Source organism: Antechinus flavipes, chromosome 3, assembly GCF_016432865.1.
Source record: "Antechinus flavipes isolate AdamAnt ecotype Samford, QLD, Australia chromosome 3, AdamAnt_v2, whole genome shotgun sequence".
Lineage (NCBI taxonomy): Eukaryota > Metazoa > Chordata > Mammalia > Dasyuromorphia > Dasyuridae > Antechinus > Antechinus flavipes.
Window position 1 is genome coordinate 551,090,225 of NC_067400.1, and position 21,854 is coordinate 551,112,078.

General features: G+C 36.2%; 3 protein-coding genes across 17 annotated transcripts in view; 2 read left to right on the forward strand and 1 right to left on the reverse strand.

Moving 5' to 3' along the window:
- Positions 1 to 11,868, forward strand: part of SUPT20H (SPT20 homolog, SAGA complex component) — a 54,894-nt gene extending 43,026 nt beyond the window's left edge. For 10 of the 15 annotated variants that reach the window (XM_051987419.1, XM_051987421.1, XM_051987423.1 and 7 more), the window contains one exon: positions 147 to 733. In XM_051987419.1, coding sequence (XP_051843379.1) covers positions 147 to 287 — 141 coding nt within the window. In that variant the 3' untranslated portion in view covers positions 288 to 733. Of the gene's footprint in view, positions 1 to 146; positions 734 to 3,075; positions 3,161 to 3,977; positions 5,245 to 10,214; positions 10,368 to 11,713 lie in introns of those variants that run through there. The other 5 variants (XM_051987415.1, XM_051987418.1, XR_007952192.1 and 2 more) reach the window with 4 other exon arrangements.
- Positions 652 to 13,055, reverse strand: EXOSC8 (exosome component 8). Its single transcript, XM_051987425.1, has 11 exons — positions 12,944 to 13,055; positions 12,104 to 12,140; positions 11,732 to 11,795; positions 10,523 to 10,596; positions 9,741 to 9,786; positions 5,813 to 5,918; positions 5,682 to 5,727; positions 3,197 to 3,293; positions 1,887 to 2,007; positions 1,236 to 1,342; positions 652 to 863 (listed from the first exon to the last, which is right to left on the reverse strand). The coding sequence occupies exons 1-11, from the start codon at positions 12,958 to 12,960 to the stop codon at positions 748 to 750; spliced, it is 831 nt and encodes a 276-aa protein (XP_051843385.1). The 5' UTR covers positions 12,961 to 13,055; the 3' UTR covers positions 652 to 747.
- A 941-nt stretch (positions 13,056 to 13,996) lies between these two features.
- The window catches only part of ALG5 (ALG5 dolichyl-phosphate beta-glucosyltransferase), a 65,072-nt gene continuing 57,214 nt past the window's right edge, over positions 13,997 to 21,854 (forward strand). The window contains exons 1-2 of the mRNA XM_051987424.1: positions 13,997 to 14,185; positions 20,898 to 21,069. Of these exons, the coding sequence (XP_051843384.1) occupies positions 14,120 to 14,185; positions 20,898 to 21,069 (238 nt within the window). The 5' untranslated portion in view covers positions 13,997 to 14,119. The remainder of the gene's footprint in view (positions 14,186 to 20,897; positions 21,070 to 21,854) is intronic.

The window sequence follows — 21,854 nt, forward strand, 5'->3', positions numbered from 1 at the left end:
ATGGTGCTTTCTCACTTTGAAGTTTTGTTGTTTTCCATCATTCTCTCTCCAAAAAAAAAAAAAAAAAAAAAAAAAAAAAAAAAGCACCTGTCCATTCCTACCTAAATTTAACATAACTTGAATTTTTTTCCTTCCCCTTCTGGCAGCAGTTGCGATTCTTACAGCATCAAATGGCTATGGCAGCAGCAGCAGCAGCACAAACAGCTCAGCTCCATCGGCATCAACATACAGGCAGCCAGTCAAAAAGTAAAGTGAAGAGAGGCACGCCAACCACTCCAAAATTCTGAGTCACGAAATTATTTAGGGTTTTTTTTGTTTGTTTGTTTGTTTATTTCTCTTTTTAAAAAAAAGAGCATTGAAAGCAAAGGGTTCTTCTGGGTTTTTATTTCACTTGCTTTTGTTTTGTTGGGGTTTTTTTAAGTGTCAGTATTTTACATGGCTAGAGTGGGGGCAGAAGTACCAAGCTACTATGGGAACCCAACCCTGAAATTTTAAAAATTAGTTCATCTAATAAACTAGGGTTGGTTTTCTTAAGTCACAGCCTTTTAAACAGTTGCTTTACTGTGCATTTTTTTTCCATTAAGGAATACTGTATATAGTATAAGGAGGTGGCCTAAGAAATTCTAGGGGAAAAAAAGGACTTTGTAAATGTAGTATTGATATTTGTTTATTTAGTATAAAAGATTTGTGAGCACTGTAACAAATACAATTTTTACAAATCCATTTTGAAAAATATGTGCTGGCTGTTTATTTTGGTTTCACACTCTCAATTACTTCATCCATCAGTTTGTTTACTTCTTTGTGTCTTGTAACTGCTCGACTCATACAATCCTGAAGTTTAGCTCCAGTTAGTCCACTTCCACCTGAAAAGAAATTTCATATACTACACTGGTTATTTTATACTTTTTCCTACTGATGCAAATTTGAAAACAAAATACAACAACCCAGAAAACATAACATGGGAAAGGAAGAACGTTTTATTTATCCTAAGATAAGACTAGGATACTGTCTTCAGAAAAAAGTTACATGCATTAATGCTAAAACTAGTCTTGTTCTGGAAAGAATCTGAAGTAGGGGGAAAAAAAATGTCATTCTAAATCCTGAACATAACTTTATTTTTCTTAAAGATAGTGTTATGCATGATTAAGCTAATCTTTTTCCAACACAGCCTATAGAAAAGGCTAATCCACCTGATTTTATAAAGCTATTTTTTAAGTTAAAGTAAAATAACATGCCTGGTTTGTGTAGACAACACAGCTTGCCTTCCTCATCCATTACGACTGTTAAGGTTCCTGTTGCCAGATGTTCCTCCTCTCCAGTAGGGTCAACTATGAGTAAAGTGCTAGAAAAGATAAGACATACTAATTGTTTGTAACTCATTTTAACACACAAAATAAACATGTTCAGAAGGGAACAGGTTCAGCTAATTTAAACTTAAAATTCCAGAATTACAAGAACAAAAGCAGACAAAAATGGCAATCTAATCATCCTCATGGAAGTTATGTGGTAAAAATCAGGATTGGGTTAAGTCCCTGGTCAGGAATGTTTTATTAGCTAGGTGATGCTAGGTGACACTTAAGCTTTCTGAGCCTATTGTTTCACCTGTAAAATGGACCTAATGCTTATGCCACCACCTATTTGAAAATCTGAAGACAAAATGAAATAGTATATGGAATGATTGAAGTGTCAGTTCCTGTTAAGCCAGTAACAGTCAAGAATAACTAGGAAGTAATACAAGGATTAAATTAGTAATTAATTTAGTAAACAAGGATTAAAAATTACTGACAAAATAAAATAATACTGTAGCATTTTTTCCCAAAAGAAAATTCTCCGTATAAACCAAGAAGTGGGGATATATTAAAAATTCTACCACCTTATTAACTTACTCATCAAATATAGCAAATGATGTGGCGATCGGATGCGTTCTAATATTCAAATGACTTTTCTTTTTAAAATTAACTTCAGCTAAGCCAGTTTCTTCATTTATAGTAACTGCTGGCAATTGGACTGCAAAAAGACAAATAATTATTATAGTTTCTAAAAGATACCTTGAGTTGTAGGGTACTCTCATTGGAAAACCCCAAATGAATTTTTCCTTCCTCCCACCTCAAGTTTTACCAAACAACTCTAAACACCTAAAATATAACTGAATTTTTCTGAAAATTAAAATGTTTATGATTATGGATCTTTCCTCCATTACTGCTGTCACATTAAATATGATATAAAGGCAGAGATAGAAGTGTTAATGTAAATCCTATAAAAGGTATGCAAAATTAGGCATAATTCATAGAACTTTCTACACAAAATCCAAGTACATTAAGATAGTTATTGATAGTTTAATAAATTTAGATAAATCTTTATAAACAGCTGTCTAATTCCATTTAGCTTACTCTTTTATACTAGGGGGGTGGACCAGCTCTGGTGTTACCAGATCACCCCAAGGAACCAGAGTTCACAGCAGCAGAGAGTTCAATGTTATTGGGAGCCTTGTACGCCTAAAGCCAAATTGCTGTAGTAGTAAGAAGTATGGAAAAGCAAAGGTACTGAAAAAGGAAGAATACCAAGTTACCCTAGCCACCAACTACTTCACATACCTAAGTTAAGACAAACTTCCCCCAAATCAAATAAAATAGCGGCAACTGTGTCCCTGATCTACAAGGATGGATTCAAAAGTTAGAAGACTTGGATTTGTATTCCAACTCAGATAGTTTATAGCTATTAAAATATCATTTCCTTTTATGTAAAATTGGGAATAACAATCTACTCTTCAAAGATGTACAAATGTGAAATGTTATACAAAACTGGGTAATGCCTTTCCTTAAAAGGTTTACAACTTTAAGTTAAGTAAGTTCACTAAAAATCTTTTTTTCCTAACAGGCAATACATAAAGACAAGTAAAACCAAAACACAGGGACTGAATAAGTAAGACTAGTATTCTATGTTAGCCTTTATAGTGGAATTACTATCAGTCAGGATTCAATTTCAGTTATAAAAAAGAACCCAAATAACTTATAAGATATGTTTCTGCTAATATCATTGCTAAATGTGACTTCAAATTATACTATTTGTTTGCAGTAGCTGAAGATGTCTTATCAGCAACACATGCTTGATTATTCAATTACCAGTCAGTTTACTTACCAGTTGGAATCCTATTACTAAGGTAAGTCTATAAACTTTGTTACTAAATTCAACTTACCATTTTTTAAAGCTGCTAATAAAGCAAATGTGCAGGCGTCCAAGATGTTCCCGTCATAGTCAAGACAAATGAGGTCACAATATAGAACCCATGCAAGCTAAAAATAGAAGAAAAGTTTCCACAGAAAGAGCTTTTTACTGGATATAGCCTATAGTAAAACTAATTTGTCTTAGCAGGAACCTCAAATCAAGTCTAGAAGTTGCTTACCATCCATGTCATAAACTACATAACTCTTTATCCCTCTGCTCAGAGGAAGATGAGGAGTATATGATCAGAGTAGTAGAGCGAGGTATGTAAGTTTAAGACAAATGCACAATTTGAATCTGAGATCAAAGTTTTGTGAATTTGTCCTTATTGAGAATTGCCAACATCAATGCTTAACTTAGCTTCAAAAATTCTCTCTTGCAAAATGAACCCAGTTTTAGAATCTAAATCTTTTCCTAGAGAAATCTATTACTGTTCATCTTCATCAGCATAATGCACAGTACCTTAAAGGTTAAATAGTTTTTTAAAAGCTAATTTGGGAACTTAACTACCATTTGGTAGCATTATTCCTGTGAAAAAATACATGACAGAATTCAAACAACTGATTTGCAAATCTCAAAACACTTTAGCTCTTGGCTATCCCATAAGCCCATCCCTGCCCTCACACTAATCAGTTATCAAGTCTACCTCCATAATATTTCTTGCCTCTCGAATTCTTTTCTCACTTATGAGTTACTCAGACTTGCACAACATACTTTTAATTAATCTCCTATTTTCTTTAATCCACTCTCCACAGTACTTTGTGAATAAAGTTAAAAGCACAAATAATTCAAGAAGCCTCTATGGCTTACTACAACCTCCAGAATAAAGTAGAAACGCAGCTTTTCATTTGAATTCCTTCAAAGCCTACTTGCTGAATCAAATTTACAAAGGTAACAAAATTCTAACACAGGAAACTGGGTAAATGCAAGTGCCACTGACAAAAATAGGAAGTGCAAGTATAATAGAGTATGCTCTGTGTTAAACACAGACTTAAGAGCCGATAAGACATGTCAGGGGAAATGTCTTCAGTTGGATATAGGGATGCAGGGATGCAAATTTGGGAATCATATGCATATGAATGACATGTAACTGAAATCTGAGGAATGAATTTGTGATTTCCAGAGGAAATCTGAGTGGAATGAGCCAGAGATAGAACACTGGAGAACATTCCATTAAGATGTCAAGTAAAGGACAAAGAGCTAGTGGAAAAAACAGGAGCAATAAAAGATACCGTCAAGTGTGTTTTCTTTGAAGTTAAAGGAGAAAACATCCAGTAGTAAGCTGATAGGTATCAATAACAAATTACAAACAATTTGGAGTTATGAATCTTGAGATTGAAGTGATTCTATTTTTTAATATAAAAGGAATTTGAAATAGCTTTACCTAACTACTTTAAAAAATGCTACAGGAATCATTATCCAGTACTTCATATTTCAATACAGAATCATTTTAGTACTTCAAGAATGTATAATTTCAGTGTTTTAAGTATGCCCTCCACCAATGCAATAGTTTGTTTCTTTTTGTCTTCTTAACATTAGTTGTCCCAGGCAGCTAGGTGGTGCAGTAGATAGAGCACCAACCCTAAGTCAGGAGGATCTGAGTTCAAATCTGGCCTCAGACACTAATACTTCCTAGCTGCATGGCCCTGGGCAAGTTACTTAATCCCAATTGCCTTAACCCCCTCCCCAACTTCCCCCCCAAAAAAGGGATAACTAATCTCTTCCACATGGCAATTTTCCCCATTGCAGTTTCAGTATATCAAGGGTCAGCCTAAAAAAAAAAAAAAAAAAAAAACTGGGAATTTTGAGAGGGGTTTCCAAAAGCTACAGACAATAGATGAAAGCCAGGAGACAACACAAACTAGAGTCTAGGATGAAATACTTAAGCCCAAATTTTGCCTTAAGTCATAGTAAACATCCCATAAAAGGAAAAAAAAAATCTGGTATGAACAAAGAACCAAAAAGATTTACATGGATTTTCTAGATTATAGGGAGATAATCAATGTGGAAGGGATAACCATGTATTACGTAGAGAATTTTTGTGACCAAAACAATGTTCATCATTGCTTGATAGCCAAATGACTGCTCATGAATATTTTGACTTATGCATCTGTGATCTCAGAGTACACATAATGCTGATACAGCTAAGAATTCAGGGTTAAAAAAACAAAGAAGGAAGACTAGTAGAAGAGAGGAGTTATGCTTCAAGTTTAAAAAAAAAATAGTACCTATAGCAATTTAAAAGCAAGAGATTTAAATAAGCAGTATGTTTTTCAGGTTTTTCAATACTGTTTATTTTCTAAAATCTTTATTGTATTCTACCCATAACATGCTAGAAGGATAACATAGATTGGGGTGACTTTACATTTCATACCCACCCTATTCCAAACAAAACAAAATAAAAAATTTATAGTACTTAAAAAAAAAAAATCACTTATGCTTCTTTATTTTTTTCTTACCTTTCCATGAGAAATACACAAATCTTCCTTCTGTATTATCTGTGAACTGGATCAAAGAGAGAAGATAGAGTAAATTACAAGTAAAAATTAACTTGAAAGTCACTAATGCTCAAATTATTGGAATGTCTTACTTTTCAATCACATCTGCAATGAACTGACTAGCCACTTGGGCCTCTTCCCCAGGAGGTCCAGAACGAAATCTTGATGAACACAGAGGTGGAAGATCCACATTTGGAACTGTTTAAAAAAAGGGGAGTGGGGAACCACTCTACAACTATGAACTCAAGAAAAATCACATACCAAAACTTTTATTAAATGCTGCTTTCAATACATTTTCAAAATGGCAAATTCAATTTTTAACATTTTAAAAATAGAAAGTCATCAATCATTTGTAAGAACAACAATAAATACCCTGTGATCCAGGATATTCCTGCTCAGATACAGGTTCAACTAAATAACTTCTAATATCCATTACAAATCTGAAACTCTCAAGAGTCTGTCTTTGACAGAATGGATTGGAAATTAGCAAGCAATTTGAAAAAGTGCAAGGGGCAAAGAGATGAATAAATGCATTCTCATTGTGTTAATTAAGTTCATAGACATTTTATTAAAATGTTAGAAGCCATACTAAAGCAAGAATAAAGGTCAGACCTTGTCATATCAGTTCCCTAGTGATCACAGGAAGACTGATCTAAATTCCAAGATACTTTCTAGGAGAGTAATTTAGTTAAATATTTCAAATTATATTCCCTATTAGTCTACATAAAAGATGTTTTCTCTAACATTTAAAGTACTCTTCCAAAATATTTTTATTATCTTGCAAGTGCATTAATTTTCTCAAAAGTAACCTAAGTTCTTTTAGCTTCTTTTCCAAAGCAAGTGTTTCCAGCCTAGAAGGATTTCCTTTAACCTAAAAATTCATAATGGGGTTCTTTTAGCCTTTTTTGCATGTGTTGATTCTTAATATGGAAGAGCAGAGAAATTATATATTAGCATAAAGAAATGTTTCTGGTAATAGAGAAAACAAAATATTGGCCCATAAAACTACAAAAACATCTAATAATTCCACTATTAACTCACTTTCATAGCCATGATGATCATATAATCTCTGCTTCAATTCTGTTTTTAATAAGGGTAACCCTTTCCCCAAAAAATCCTAACTCATTGGGTTTTTAGGATATAAAAGAAAAAAAATTTGCTAAGCTATGAAATTGAACATAATCAAGATAATTGCTAACACTACTAGCTGTATAATCATAGCCATGTCATGAGACTTAGTTTCTCATTAGTAAAATAGGTATAATAAAAGAAATACCTACCTTATAATATTATTGAGGATCAAATGAAGTTAGTAAAGTGATTTGTGTATATTAAATTCCAAGTATTGTTATATAATTTTGTAACTATGATAAAAATTTCATTGTTGACAGATATAAAAGATAAATTTAAATATCTGAACAAAAACTATCTTAGCCCAGAATTATACTGGGAAATCTAAAACTGCTAAGGATTTATGTTTAAAATGCAACTTGTCACATTAGCAAACTATTTTAAGTTAAAACCTAAGAAACCTTTAGAAAATAAGTGCTGCAAAATTTATACAAAATACATATATGCATACTACTCATAATCAGAGTTGGGTGGATAAATGAATGAATTCAAGAGCAGAGAGTAATGGATCAATGCAATGTCAACTTAGAGAGTTCTACTAGAATGCAACAAAATTATGTCCTTAGACCTGTGCTAGTCAACATTCATATCTATGTCTCAAATAAAGGAATAATAGGCAATTTTATCAGATTTTCAAATGACGCAAATGCTTGGATAGCTAACATGTTGGACAACATACAGAATCTGAAAAAAAAGATTTAACAGGCCAAAATCATGAGCTGGCTACATTTAGTAAGATGAAATCTAATAGGAAAAAAATGTAAAGCCTGATATTACACAAGTTTAAAAAATAAACTTCATAAGTATAGTATGATAAAAGTGCTTATAGACAATTTACATTAAATAGACCAGGGGATTTTAATGGTCTATAAGCTCCATATAAATCACAGTGACACAAGGCATCCAATTCAATCTAATAAATATAAGAGAAGTATTGTTAAATATTGGAGAGTAAAGACAAAATGAAAAGAGCAATCCCTGCCCTTAAAGACCTTACCACTTGTTGGGGATGCTGTAGAAGGGATTCTTGGTCAGTAAAGGGCTCAATCACAAAGATGACCTTTGTGATCCTTTCCATTCAGTGACTCTGAACAGGGCTATAATAAATCAATAAGCCTCTGTTAAAGAGGCTACTTATCAAATGTGCATGTTAGCTTCCTTATCATTTCTATCTTTGTCCATTCCATGGTCCTGCCTTATAGCAACATATTTATGATCATTCAGGAAATAAAGGCTTTGGATGGGGCTCAAAATGCTTCTATTTATATATCAAATTCCATTCTACAGATAACTCCAATTACAAAACATGTTCTTGTGTATGAAATGTAATTACATACCCAACTACAATCAGATAGAAAAGAATGAATGTGAAAACACTTGGCATGCAAATATAAAACATTATTGCTGCCCAAGATCCTCAAACAAGTGTGAATAATAAGAGAATTGAAGAGTAGTTATAGCTGCTAAGACTTCAAATACAGGGGTTAAACTTTTACAAAAAAGTATAGATTTGCCATAGTTTATTTAATAAAGACAGAGTTCTAGCCTGAAGTCAGGGAGATCCATGTCAAATTCAGCCTCAGACATAACACTAGTTGTGTGACCCTAGGTAAGTCACTCAACCCTGTTTGCCTCAGCTCCCCATCTGTAAAATGAGCTGGAGAAGGGAATGGCCAGCAAATGGGGTCACAGAGTCAGATACAAATGGAAACAAGTAACAAGAAGGAAATATCTCCAGCAAATCTCAGTAACTGTAACTTGTTCAAGTCCTATTGGAAACAATCTTCACAACAATCTTTTGATGCAACTAGATATACAATGTTACTTACCCTCGCCATACTTAAACATGTAATAACAAAAATAACCTTAATTTAGTGGTTAGTCAAAGATCCATTACCGAATAAGCTTAAATTTGTAAGTGGAGAAGTTAACTTTAATCTGTTGATTACTATGTGAGATTAATAGTCTTCAAAAATATGTGATCTGGAGAACTATCCCCTTCTTTCAGGGGGTCCATGAGATCAAAAATATTTTCATAATACATTTTTATTTATAATATAAACATTAATAGATAAAACCATGTAAAAGTTCTTGGGAGAGGGGGTGGCTAATGCTCAGTTTTTAAGAAAGTAAAGAGATCTTGAGACCAAACAGAATGGTGACTATGTGACTGCTTGTTCAAAGCATGAAAGTAAAGCAAACTCTTGATCTATGACTGAAAACTGAAAATCTACTTCATAAAAGCTAATTTATAAATATATCATGGGAATAATTGGTGTTTTTAAAGGATCCTTTGTTATCCATCTGCTTTCTAAATGGAATTTAATTTCTTTGTAATGTATTTGAATGGGCACAGTATAGTTACTGATATAAATCATAATCCTTCTAATTCTAACTAGATAAGTCTTAATGAGTCGTGGCCAAAAACATCTTGTGGCCAAACTAATAATGAATCTCTCCACACTTAGCTAGACTACTCAATGGAAATTTAACATGGACTTTCTCTACACCCACACCTGATGTCGTCTTCTGCCTGATAGGACCTGCCCAAAACTTGTATCCTGTTAGCATAGCCTTCAAGAGTTCAGGGTCTAGACCCTGGCTAAAATAACACATCAGAGGAGGACATTAGGATGTGACAAAAAGTTATCTATCAAATCTGTTGTGTTGTGTTAAATTCATTCCACTACTTTTTATCTCATGTTTTTTCCATTGGATAACACAAAACATTTTCTGGAAACATTCTTGTTTAATATTTGAAGGGATATGCATATATATTTTTAAATATATTAAAATATTTTCTTTATTCCATTATGTATTTTAACCTGCAAATACTCTAAAACAAAGTGATACACCTAATTAGTATTTTTTAAAAAACATTTAACTTACCAATATAACCTTTATTGAGTGAATCTACTGGAGGTGCTGCAAACTCCTATAAAGAAAACAACAACAAAAAAAAATTCCCTTTTTTACTAAAAGAAAATTATAAAAGAAAAATTGATATTGCAGTTCTATAAACACACTACCACAGAAACTACTTTCTTTTGAACACCTTAGGTTTTCCATTATGTTCCAAACAAAGTAAATGCCTGAAAATAAAACTTTTAACTACAAATTCATATCACCAACAGGCGTAAGCCTCAGAATCTTAATTACTCAAATTTTTAAAATATGAAAAATTAAAAATGAATTCCAATTCTGATACATCCAAAGAATAGTTATGAAATAATTAGCATGTCATTACTGAACTTTGTTTCTTTGGTTTTTGTTATAATCAATTCAGTTAATCCCTAAATTGTTCATTGGAAATAAAAACAAGAACTTTATAAAAATGCTACTGAATTTTCCAATCAACTGCAGTGTTACAGATATTCATTACCATCTAATAAGAGAAATGAGAAGCATCATGGAGAGCTTCCCTGGTAGTAAGGAAAAACCTGGGTTTAAGTCCAGCATCTGCCACATCCTGGCTACGTTCTTCTGGCCAAGTTACTTAACCTCTCAGTGTCCCAGGTAAGTCTCCAAGACTCCATCTGTACTAGTAGAGAGAGTTTCCTCACCAGGGGCTCCCTACACTGATGAAATCAAAGGTCTGGTAAAAAAAAAAAAATGACCAATGAAACTAATTTGGTAACTCTTTTAGATGATTAAATGAAAAAGAGACCTACCGCTTTAACTCCACAAATTACTGTTGTATTTCCCAACTTCACTAAAGCAGAACCATCTGCAGTGGTAATTGAACCTGATATTTAACAGATTAAAAAACTTATTAGAAAAAAAATTTCAAAAGTCATCTTACCAGTAATAATTACCAGGTTTAACATTTTTGTCCACTTGGTTAAAAAAAAAAAAACCCATTATGGTTTCATATGTATTTGATGTAATTTGAGGTTCTGGTTAAATCATTGAATTTTTCTTTTAGTTTGCCTCATTAGTCAATGGACAGAAAATAATCTAATACTATCTAAAGTTCAATTCAACAAACATTCATACTGTGCCAGGTGCTGGAATATAAAGACAAAACCCAAACAATTCCTGTCCTTAAGGAACCTATGTTCTTTGAAGGAGATACATCTAGTATACTGATAAGTATAATATGAGGCAAATTTGAGAAGTGGGAGTATCAGAAAGAATGGCATTAGAAGGCAGCATCTGAGAAGAGCTAAGATAAGGAGGGAATGCATTCCCAAAATGAGAATCAACATGTGAAAAACCACAGCTGGAATGCAGGGACTGAAGAACAGCTAGTAGGCCAGTTTGGCTGGAATATGAAGTTGTATAAAGGTAAATAATATGAAATAAGACTGGCATGGTAAGTAGGAACCAGACAGGAAAGGGCTTTAAGTGCCAGGCTGAAGAGTTTGCTTTTATACCAGAGGCAACAGAGAGCCACCTGTTTTTGAAGAGAGTACCACCAAGATATATGATTTGTACTTAAAAACAGGTCACTGTCATTTACAAACAAGTGATTATCCTAGAGTTAATTTCATTACAAAACATTTTGAATCTTTTGCTTTACTGGATTTGATTGCTGTACATTCTAGAAACAAAATGGGGCTTAGCAATATTCCATACAGAAATTTTTATTGTGGCTATATTTGTTAAAATAAGATTTGGTTTATTACAAGAGAACCATGTTAACAATACCACTTCTTACTCCATTCTAGCCTTTCACAAATAATTGACTCATATACTTATGCCTGAGCAAACAATTTATGATGGGTAAATGGGAACAAAATGTTTGTTTAAAAAAATTTCTAAAAAACCCCAGAATTTATCACCAATATCCAACAAGCACTACATATAAAATTAGTTTTGTATTATAGCATTTACTTTTTTTCTTTCTTTCTTTCTTTTAGGACACAGAGTACTCTTACCTATATTGATAGTAGTAGTCCTGAACTCCCCAAGCTCTCTTCCATCTGGACGGCAGTTCTCTTTCTAAATAAACAAACATGATTCACATATGTTTACCTTAAAAGTCCTACAAATATAACAATTCATTCATTCTCTATATCATGTCGTGTGAGTTGTAGAAAGGTTTGGCTGAAATCTAATTTAAACTAAACAATGACAAAAATGCAAAGCATATAACAAGTGTGGGTTTAATTCCTGGCTCTACCATCAACTCTATAGGCCCTTGACAAGTCACTTAACCTCCCTAGGCCTCAGTTTCCACATCTGAAAATTGAGGAAATTGAATTAAAAAAGGTCTCCAATTCTAAATGTACACAGTCGCCTTTACTTACCAAAAATCTCCTATAATACTCCAGTGGTTCCACCGTTCTGAAATAAATTATTAAAAATAAATTTTATTTTGAAAGATTCACAAGAATCCTACAGCAAACACACTTCAAGTTATCTAATTAAGCTTCTTCATTCCGTTATTAACGAGAGGTGGCTGTTAATCTGTAGATCATTAAACAATCGATTTATATTAAATCTCCTTAACATCACAAAATTCTGCTAGTTTTTAAAGAATCCCCTGTGCAGCTTCAGCTCTAATGTCCCTCTTCTGCAGGAGCCCTAGCTTTGCGTCTTTAAACATTTACTGATTTGGCCAAGTGCTATGTTTAGGGCTGGACTCTTTTTTAGCGGTGGTAAAAGAAGCAGTCACATCTTTGTTCATATTACATGCACAGCATATCTTAGATCAGATGATCGTTACTTACTAGCAGCTGCAGCAACAAGTGCGGAGCTCCCGGGAAGGAAGCGCGGTAAAGACCCGAATGAACAGGGAGGGTCAGGAGCTCCCCTGGCTCCTAAACTGCGCGCCCCGACCCAGAGCGCTTGGCGAGCCTTGCTCGGCTCTTTTTAGCCAGAGGCGCAGAGAGCCAGAATCACCTGCACAGCGGATAGCCCCGAAGGCCGATTCCCTCCCCTAAACACCCCGCTCCGGGAAGGCGAAGCGGAGCCTTAGGCAGGCAGAGACTTAGGGAATCCCGGGGCACAGAAGTCCGGGGATGGTCCACGCGGGCAGGCCACGGGACTTGGTTCTCCCTCTGCCGCCGCTGCTCCAAGAGCCCAGTGCTGGCCTCTTCCCATAGCCCCGGCCGCCCCTCCAGATGGAGTCCCCCGGGGAGACTCACTTGAATCCAGCCGCCATGTTCCACGTTTCCCACGTGCTTTACGGCGCCCGCCAGCCGCGCTCCTCCTCGGCATCCGCTCCGCCTCCGCACTTTCGACACGGAGTCCTGTAGCTTAGCCTGTAGTGAGACCGACACGGCTGGGAAAAGCGGCAAGGACCAGCTGCTAGCCTGGTGGTCTGGCACTGAATGAAACGACATCTCTGGTTTTCTTTGGTTTTGAACTTTAGCGAATCTCCGTTTGGGGAAGTAAAGTACATGGATTCGGGAAATCAGGCTAAGGTAGCCTCTTCCCGATGCTGGCCTCTTCGGAGTTTGTGGGGAACGAATCGGAGTGCGGCTCACCCGACCCCCAGCACGGAAGCTGGAAGCAGCTTTTAAACTGGTGATCTGCTGAAAGTTTGCGAACTGGAAACGAGGGAGGACTTGAGTGACGCCCAGTATAGTGCGTTTGAACAAGCACGGTATGCGTCTGCCTCCCTGTTCTTTGCTTCTATTGGAGAAAAATGGGGAGGTTTTCTTCTCTCAGGCCTGCGTGTTTTGCGCGCGGTCACGGGAGAAGGTTTAGTTTTTGCAACCACCAAACTGCGCATTCTCCTAAGAGACTGCGAACACTAGCACGTTTTTGGTTTAGTTGTTTTTACATGCAATCTATTATACACCAAATAAAAGCGCCACTTAATTTATTCAACTTCTTTGGAGATCAAAATATTCATCTGTCGGAGAGGTCGTTCCTGGGAATGAGAGGTATAACCAGAGATCCAGCATTGGATTCCTGGAGACTGTTCTGATAGGAAAATGAAACAATCCCCTTGCCCCCAAAGAATTCATACTATTAAGGAGAACAGACTAACCAAAGAACAGAAAGAACACCGAGAGAAGGCGAATATTACAAAAAATACGCCTAAGGCTGGAAACGCTTGCGAGGGGCGGAGCAAGAGACTCGAAATGCACATGCGCGATGGGAGCCCGACTGTCAAAGCGAGGCTCGCTAGGACGCGTTGCCGGTAGGCGGCGCTGTAGGAGCTGGCCTAAAGCGGCTGGGGCGAGGAGTCCCTCCCGACGCGGGAGGCGGGGCGCAGCCGCAGCCGTAGCGGTCGAGTGGTCTGCGTTTCCGCATAGGTGTAGGTGCGGGATAGGGCCAAATCGAGCGAAGCCTTCAGTCCTAGGGGATGGAGGATGGGGCCCTTCCTGGAGCAGCTGGCGGTGCTCGTCGTGGCGTTGGTGGCCGCGGCGCTTATCCTGGTGAGGAGGGAGAGGGATCTGGGACCCCGACCTGGCGGGCCCGCCTTCCCCGGGAACGATTTCCTTCCTGGGTTCCAGGCCCTGGCAGCCTCTCCTTGTTCAGCCTTTCGAGACCCTTCTTCAGCCTTTCGGTCAGGCTAGTTTCCCCGTCCTTTAGTCTTCATCCTATGCCGGAGAGTTAGAGCTGAAAGGAACTTTGGAGGTCATCGAGCCCAACCCCCTTATTTTACAGATGGGGAAATTGAGGCTTAAAGAGGAAGGTAGACTTAAAGCATAATTTACTGTCAGATCCAGGATTTGAATCCAGGTTCTCTGCCTCCAAATTGGTGCTCTTTGCACCCCACCATTCTGCCTAACTTCTTCCCTGGATCTGCCCTGTCCGTGTTTGGGACTGCATTTGCCCAGACTTAGGCGTTTCACCTTCAGTGAGGTATATATACCCCTCCTCGCTGTGCAGCCCTTCCTGCCTTTCTCTCCAGTCTTCTCATCAATTCTGGATACTGTGACCCGGAGATATTTCCTCATTTCTTTGGCCACGTGTTCTAGTCTTTTCTCCATATTGCCCAGCGAGATAGAAAGTGGTGGCAGGGCAGTGCCATAAGTAATCCCTTAGTAATAACTGAAGGAGAGATGAATAAGTAAATGCATGAATGAGCAATTGAAAAAGTTCTTATATGCTAAGAAAGATGAATGAATGAATGGACAAAGATAATACCAATTGGAAGCAAGAGGAAGTAGGAGTGCACTTAGATTATTTTATATGTTTGGAATTAATATGTCCTCTTACAGAGATCCTGATCTCATTGTTACAGACTGTTTAAGAAGTTAAATCTTGTTCTCTCTACTCTGACAGATACTTCCAATTAGGAAGAATTTTAAAAGGAAATTTTAATTAATGCCTGTGTAGATAAATGGTACAGAACTGAATCTTTATAGACAATAATATTCTAGGCTGTTTATGTTTAATAAATGCTGACAGTTTGGACTTCTCAAATCTGTATTTCCAGTGCTATTCTGGAAGATTTCCTCACTAGATGAAGCAATGCATGTATTCTTGTCTTACTATCTTGAGACTTGTATCTGGGTAAATGGTGAATTCCAGCAGGTCATTTTATCTAATTGGGCAATACTAATTTGTTCAGATAGTTTAACCATGTCTATTTTGGAGGTAAAAAGAATCTAGCATTTGCCCCACTCCTGAAATTGAAACTGTCAAACACTGAAGAATTAAATTCACGCATTTATTGACCATCTTGTATATTATGCATGCTGCTTCCTGAGAAAACAAAAAAGGGGAAAAATCAGCTTTTTAATAATCAGAGCTATAATATAACTGAAGCATAATAACTAAGGTTATTGCCTCACATACTAACCTGCACAGAGCCACTGCTTTCTACAGACTTCAGGAGGAGAGCTAGGAAAACAATAAAAGAGCAGAGATTAGTTATGGAAGAGGAGGGATCTGATTTTCCTGTTTCTTCCTGCTAGGGATCCTCCTCTTAGTGGTTGAGGAAAGCAGGTAAGCCCAGGAGAAGGCAAGGAAGGAGGGAGACGTCTTGAGGGAGATATGACACATCTGCAACTGTGTGCACCCTGTATTGGACATATACTACATGCCTCAGAAACATGTTAAGCTTGACATGTCTAAAACTGAACTCAATACCTTTCTTCATAGAAATTTCTCTCTTTCAATCTAACTCATTTAGCTTAAAGTTACCATTCTTTGATATTTCAGGTTCATAGTTTCTTGACATCATCCTTCCTGCCTCATTTGCCTTGATCCCCCATATCCAATCAGTTGCCAAAGCTTACCTTTTCTACCTTTACAAATTCCCCCCCCCTTTTTTTTTGAGGTAATTTTTCTTTCTTCCTTTTTTTTTTTTTTTTAATTAAAGCTTGTTATTTACAAAACATATGCATGGGTAATTTTTCAACATTAACCCTTGCAAAACTTTGTGTTCCAAATTTTCTCCTCCTTCCCACCCCAGGTGGCAGATAATGTAATCTGCCATTTAACATGTTAAATATGTTAAATATGTTAAATATGGGGCAACATGTTAAATATGTTAAAATATATGTTATACCCACTATATGTATACATATTCATAGTTATCTTGCTGCACACAAAGAAATCAGACCAAGAAGGAAAAAAAAACTGAGAAAGAAAACAAAATGTAAGCAAACAACAGGAAGAGTGAAATTGCTATATTGTGGTTTCCACAGTCCTCTCTCTGAATGTAGATGGCTCTCTTCATCATGATATTATTGAAACTCCCCTCAATCATCTCATTGTTAAAAAGAATCACGTCCATCAGAATTGATCATTGCATAATACTGTTGTTGCCATATACAATGATTTCCTGGTTCTTCTCATTTTACTTAGCATCAGTTCATATAAGTCTCCAGGCCTTTCTAAAATCATCCTGCTGATCGTTTCTTATAGAAGAATAATATTCCATAACATTCATATACCATAATTTATTCAGCCATTCTCCAACTGATGGGCATCCACTCAGTTTCCAGTTTCTTGACAATACAAAAAAAGGCTGTCACAAACATTTTTGTACATGTGGGGCCCTTTCCCTCTTTTAAAATCTCTTTGGGATATAATTCCGGTAGAAATCCTCTGGATCAGAGGGTATGAACAGTTTCATGACTCTTTGGATATAGTTCCAAATTGCTCTCCAGAATGGCTGGATCCGTTCACAATTCCATCAGCAATGTATTAGTGTCCCAGTTTTCCCACATCCCCTTCAACATTTGTCATTATCTTTTCCTGTCATCTTAGCCAATCTAAGAAGTGCTTTACAACATTTCTCAAATGTGACCTCTTCGTTCACCTACTTACCACATTAATATTTTACCTAGCTATCTTCTCATGTTGCCTCTTTGTTGTGATCTGAAAAGTCCTCCATTTTCTGACACTGTCTTCCAAATCTGGCTTCTACTTATATGTCACAATCCCTGACATTTAAGGCCAAGAGGAAGAATTGGTATATTTCTTGCTACTTAGCACTTTCTCTGGTATTTTCAGTCAATAGCCAGCTCTTTTCCCTTTAAGGCACATTCTATTATGTCTTATTTTTGTGGCTAACATCTCTGCTCCAAGACATTGTTCCTTCTGCCTAATAAGTTCTGTACCTGGCTCATCGTCATTTCTGTCGCTTTCCAGTTTTTCTGCTACAGTCTCCATGATCTGTCTCCAGTTTATTTCAGCTACACACAGGAGTGTTCATACTTTAGCTAAATTTACTCCAGTTCAAGAATCTGTAATTATAGTTCTCTCAAGTTGCTTATATACAACTGGGAACTTATATTGAGTCTATATAAGAAATTCTATAGATTAAAGTGGATAAACTTTGCAGCTGTACACATAGTATTTGCTGTTTAGGTCATACTTTTTGATCAAATGCATCTAGACAAAACTAATTGATTCAGAAATTATTTCATGCTCTATATCATCAAGGTAGGTGCTGGGATTGTAGTCTAAAAGCTCAATCATTAATCAGTGGTTTCTATTTAAACAGCTGAAGCAATGGCACACATAGAAAGACTGTTCAGATTTTACTTTTGATACTTGGTCAAGTCACTTAATGTCCTTAGGTTTCAGGGACTTAGATTAAATGGTCTAAGTGCCACTAGATAGAAGTGAAGGTGTGAATTCCTGAGTTTGAAGAGATATTGTGTGCAAAGACATGGACTTAGAATTTGGAATATTATGTGTGAGGAATGGCAATTAGTTCAGTTTTGCTACTTAGTAAAGCAGAGATTATTTAAGACAAAATAGTCTGAAGTCAGTTGAATGGCATTAAATGCCACACTAAGATGTTTACATTTTAAACTAAAGTAATAAGGAGCTATTGAAGAGTCTTTAGTAGGGAAGTGATATGGTCAGGTCTGGGAGAGACTGATGCAGGAATTCCAATTAGAAAGCAATTACAGAAGTCCAGATGAGAAGTAATAAAGGCATGACTAAGGTGATAGATGGAAGTAGAAAGCAGAGAATAGATGCCAGAGATTTCTTCGAGATAGAAATGACAAAATTTGAAAGTAATTGCATATGAATGGGAAGGGAGAGTGAGAAGTCTGAGATGGGCCTGTATTATAAGAAGAAGATGGTACTTTTGACAGAACTAGTAAAGTTCAAAAGAGAGATTAGTTGGGGTGGGAGGAATGATTAGGAGGAAAGGGGAGAAAAATTATGAATTTTAATTTAGACATGCTAAATTTGAGAAGCCTTTGGTCATCTAGTTTGAATTGTCCAGTAGGCTGTTTATTATAGAATTAGAGCCGAGGAGAGAGACTCAAGATGAAAATATAGATCCAAAAGTCACCTCTACAGAATAATTAATTGAAACCATGGAAGCGATTATGTTGTCTTGTGAGAAGAAAATAGGCCTGAGGACAGGACCTTTATATAGCAGTATAGCGGAGGTAGAAAGAGGGAAATGGATTGGACAGCAAAAGAGACTTTTTAGAGTAGTCAGATGGAACAAATGATAAACAGGAGAACATCCCATAGGCTCAGACAAGAGGGCATTTTCAGCTATCCAGGTAGCATAAAAGTCAAGAAGAATGAAGACTTAGAAAAAGCTATTGAATTTGAGAAATAAAGGAGAGAAAATTTAAAACAACTCAGGGTTTCAAGCATGGATGTTTGGAAGGTATGATAATGCCAATAGCAAGATGTGGAAATTTGAGAAAAGAGACAGCTATCCAGGGGGATTCAACAAATTCAGTTTGGTAAATCTATTGAACAACTACTCTGTGCACTCTGCTGAACTCTTGGCATGCAAAAAGAAATGTGACCCACTAGCTGTGTGATCCTGGGCAAATCACTTAACCTCAATTGCCTCAGTTTTTAAAAAAAAAAAAAAAAAGAAAAAGAAAGAAAGAAAGAAAAAGAAATGTGATCCAGACTCACTTGCTTTCAGGGAGCTGAGGGTCTGATGAGTGGATAAAAGGATAAACAAATAAAAATCATATGAGAGAAAGAGTGGATAAGTACAAAGGTGCTGTCCAAGTAAAGGGTTATGAAAAATTTGAGGAAGGAGATAGTACTTTCACCTGGATTCTTGAACAGGAATCTGAGGAATTAGATATTAAAAGAAGGGGAAGTATTTCAGCAGGTGGATATGATCAGAGTTAGGACAAGAGACTATTTCAGGTATGGGGAGAAGGTAAGAGGGTCATGAGGAAGAATACGAAGTAATTCTATTTATCTGAAGCATAGATTACATGAAGAGAAGTGATATGAGATGTGATTGGACAAGTAGGTTGGAGTCAGATTATGAATAGAGTTGAATTCCAGAGTTAGAATTCTGAGACCGGCACAAGCCTTATATTGTTTATTTTTTTAAACATAGGAGTCTTAAGACAATTATAGCATAGTATTAGAAAAATCACTTAGTGGTGTGAAAGATGGATTAGAAAGAGGTTTGATTGAGGATGAAAAGACTGTTAGAAAGCAATTATAGTAGTTTAGTCAAGGAGAGAGTACCTGAGTTCACTTGGATGGCTACAGTGGACTTGAGGAAGGGCCAAAGGTACGAAATAATATGGAAGTAGAAATGATAAGATTTACCAACTAATTGTAGGTGGGTATAAGAAATAGAAAAAGGTCTAAGATGATTCCCTGGGAAAATGATGCTTCAAGGACTGCAGTTGTTAATTGAATCTAGCCATTAGTAAGGAGTAGAAGCAAAACAGTAAGGAGGGAAGCAAAAGGTAAGTTTTCCAGATATTTAGAGGGAGAGGAGAAGAGCAGTAGTATCAGTATCCACAGGGAAAGAGATACCTTCAAGAATAATTCTTTTGTATAGTAGTAGCAGCAATGAATAGAGAGCTCTGGGTCTGCACTCAGGAAGGTCTAGGTACAATTATACAACTCCTAATTTTGTGATGTTGAACAAGTCACTTAACTTCTGCCTGCCTCAACTTTCTCACCTGTAAAATGGGGATAATGGTACACCTTATCATCTAGGATTGTTGTGAGCATCAAATAAAACCTTTGTAAAACCTTTTGGAAATGTTAAGATACTACAGCAACCATAATATTATATCATGATCAACTGTGATGGACTTGACTCTTTTCAATAATGAGGTGATTCAGGCAAGTCCCAATAGAATTGTAGCAGAGAGAGCCATTTATATCCAGAAAGAAGACTATGAGGATTGAATGTAAATCACAACATAGTATTTTCACCTTTTTTTTTTCTCCCTTTTTCCCTTTTTGATGTGATCTGCTTATTTGCAGCATGATTAATATGGAAATATGTTATTAAGAATTGCACATGTTTAACCTATATTGGATTACATGCTGTCTAGGGATAAGGATGAAGGGGAAGGAGGGAAAAATTTGGAACACAGGGTTTTTCAAAGGTGAATGTTGAAAACTATCTTTGTATATATTTTGAAAATAAGCTATTATTTTAAAAAATGTTACTCTCCAGATGTTAGTGGTTATTATTGTTATTATTTTTGTTAAAGAATCCCAGAATGAAAGCCAGCCTTTATTTCAATTTTATATATCCCAATAGGATACTCAGAATTGTATAGCCATATTCTATAAAAATATATTGTGCTATATATATATTGTACTATATATATGTGTGTGTGTGTGTGTGTGTGTGTGTGTAACATATGTTGTACAACATAACCTAAGAGAAGAAAACCAGAATATATGTAACTGCATGTTTTATTCTATTTTTAGCTTGCTTTTGTTGCATTTCTGTCTGCTACCAAAATTCCAGACATTTACTGGCGCAAGGAAGAGAATTTCTTTTTAAATGCAGCTGGCAAGAAGGAAGCTTTACCTACTATACATGATGCACCAACTAAGCAGTTGTCTATTATTGTGCCTTCTTATAATGAAGAAAAACGATGTAAGTACAATTTGGTTTTGGTAGTGGGAAGGAACTTGGGGTGGAAAGAACTTTTATGTGCTAGCATTAGATTTTGCTCTTTTCCAAAACGTCAGTAATCATTAGGCAAATACAAAATGGTTATTAAATAATACTAAAGTTTTACAGAGCATTTATTTCTTTGAAATTATTTTTGACAAGCTTACATAAAATATTATTTGCTTCAATTTTCTTATTTTCATAATTGAATGAATACTAGACAAAGATTTGATTTGCTATTTTCTCTCTAGCACTATGCTAAAACACAGTGGACATGTGTAATGGGCTGAAACTGAGTTGATGCACTGAGGTCAGAGCACTTAAGGCTAATAACCAATTGGACATTAGCATATGCTTGGAAAAAAAATGGCCCTGCCCACTACTCTGTGCAGGTTCCAATCTGTTGACATATAGAGAGATTGAGGCAGGATTTAGAGGATGGAGTGAAGAAGGCAGAGGCACTCCTTGCCAGATTCGTGTTGTGATTCCTCTCACTTCGTATTGCCGTTCCGTTCACGTCCACAAAGAATAAAGATCAAGGACTTTTACTGATCGTGACTCCAGCTGATTTTAAAGCATCAAGAGTGCTAACGCGGTCTTCACAGACATGGGAGTATGACTTGCGCACTTGAATCTGTATTTTAGTTAGGAATATAAGATGTGAAACATCTGAATAATATTGGCATAAAAACTGAGGCTGTGATTTCATTGATACAAGGAACTCCTAAGAGAGGAAACTCTCTCTACCAGTTCAGGTTAACACTGTA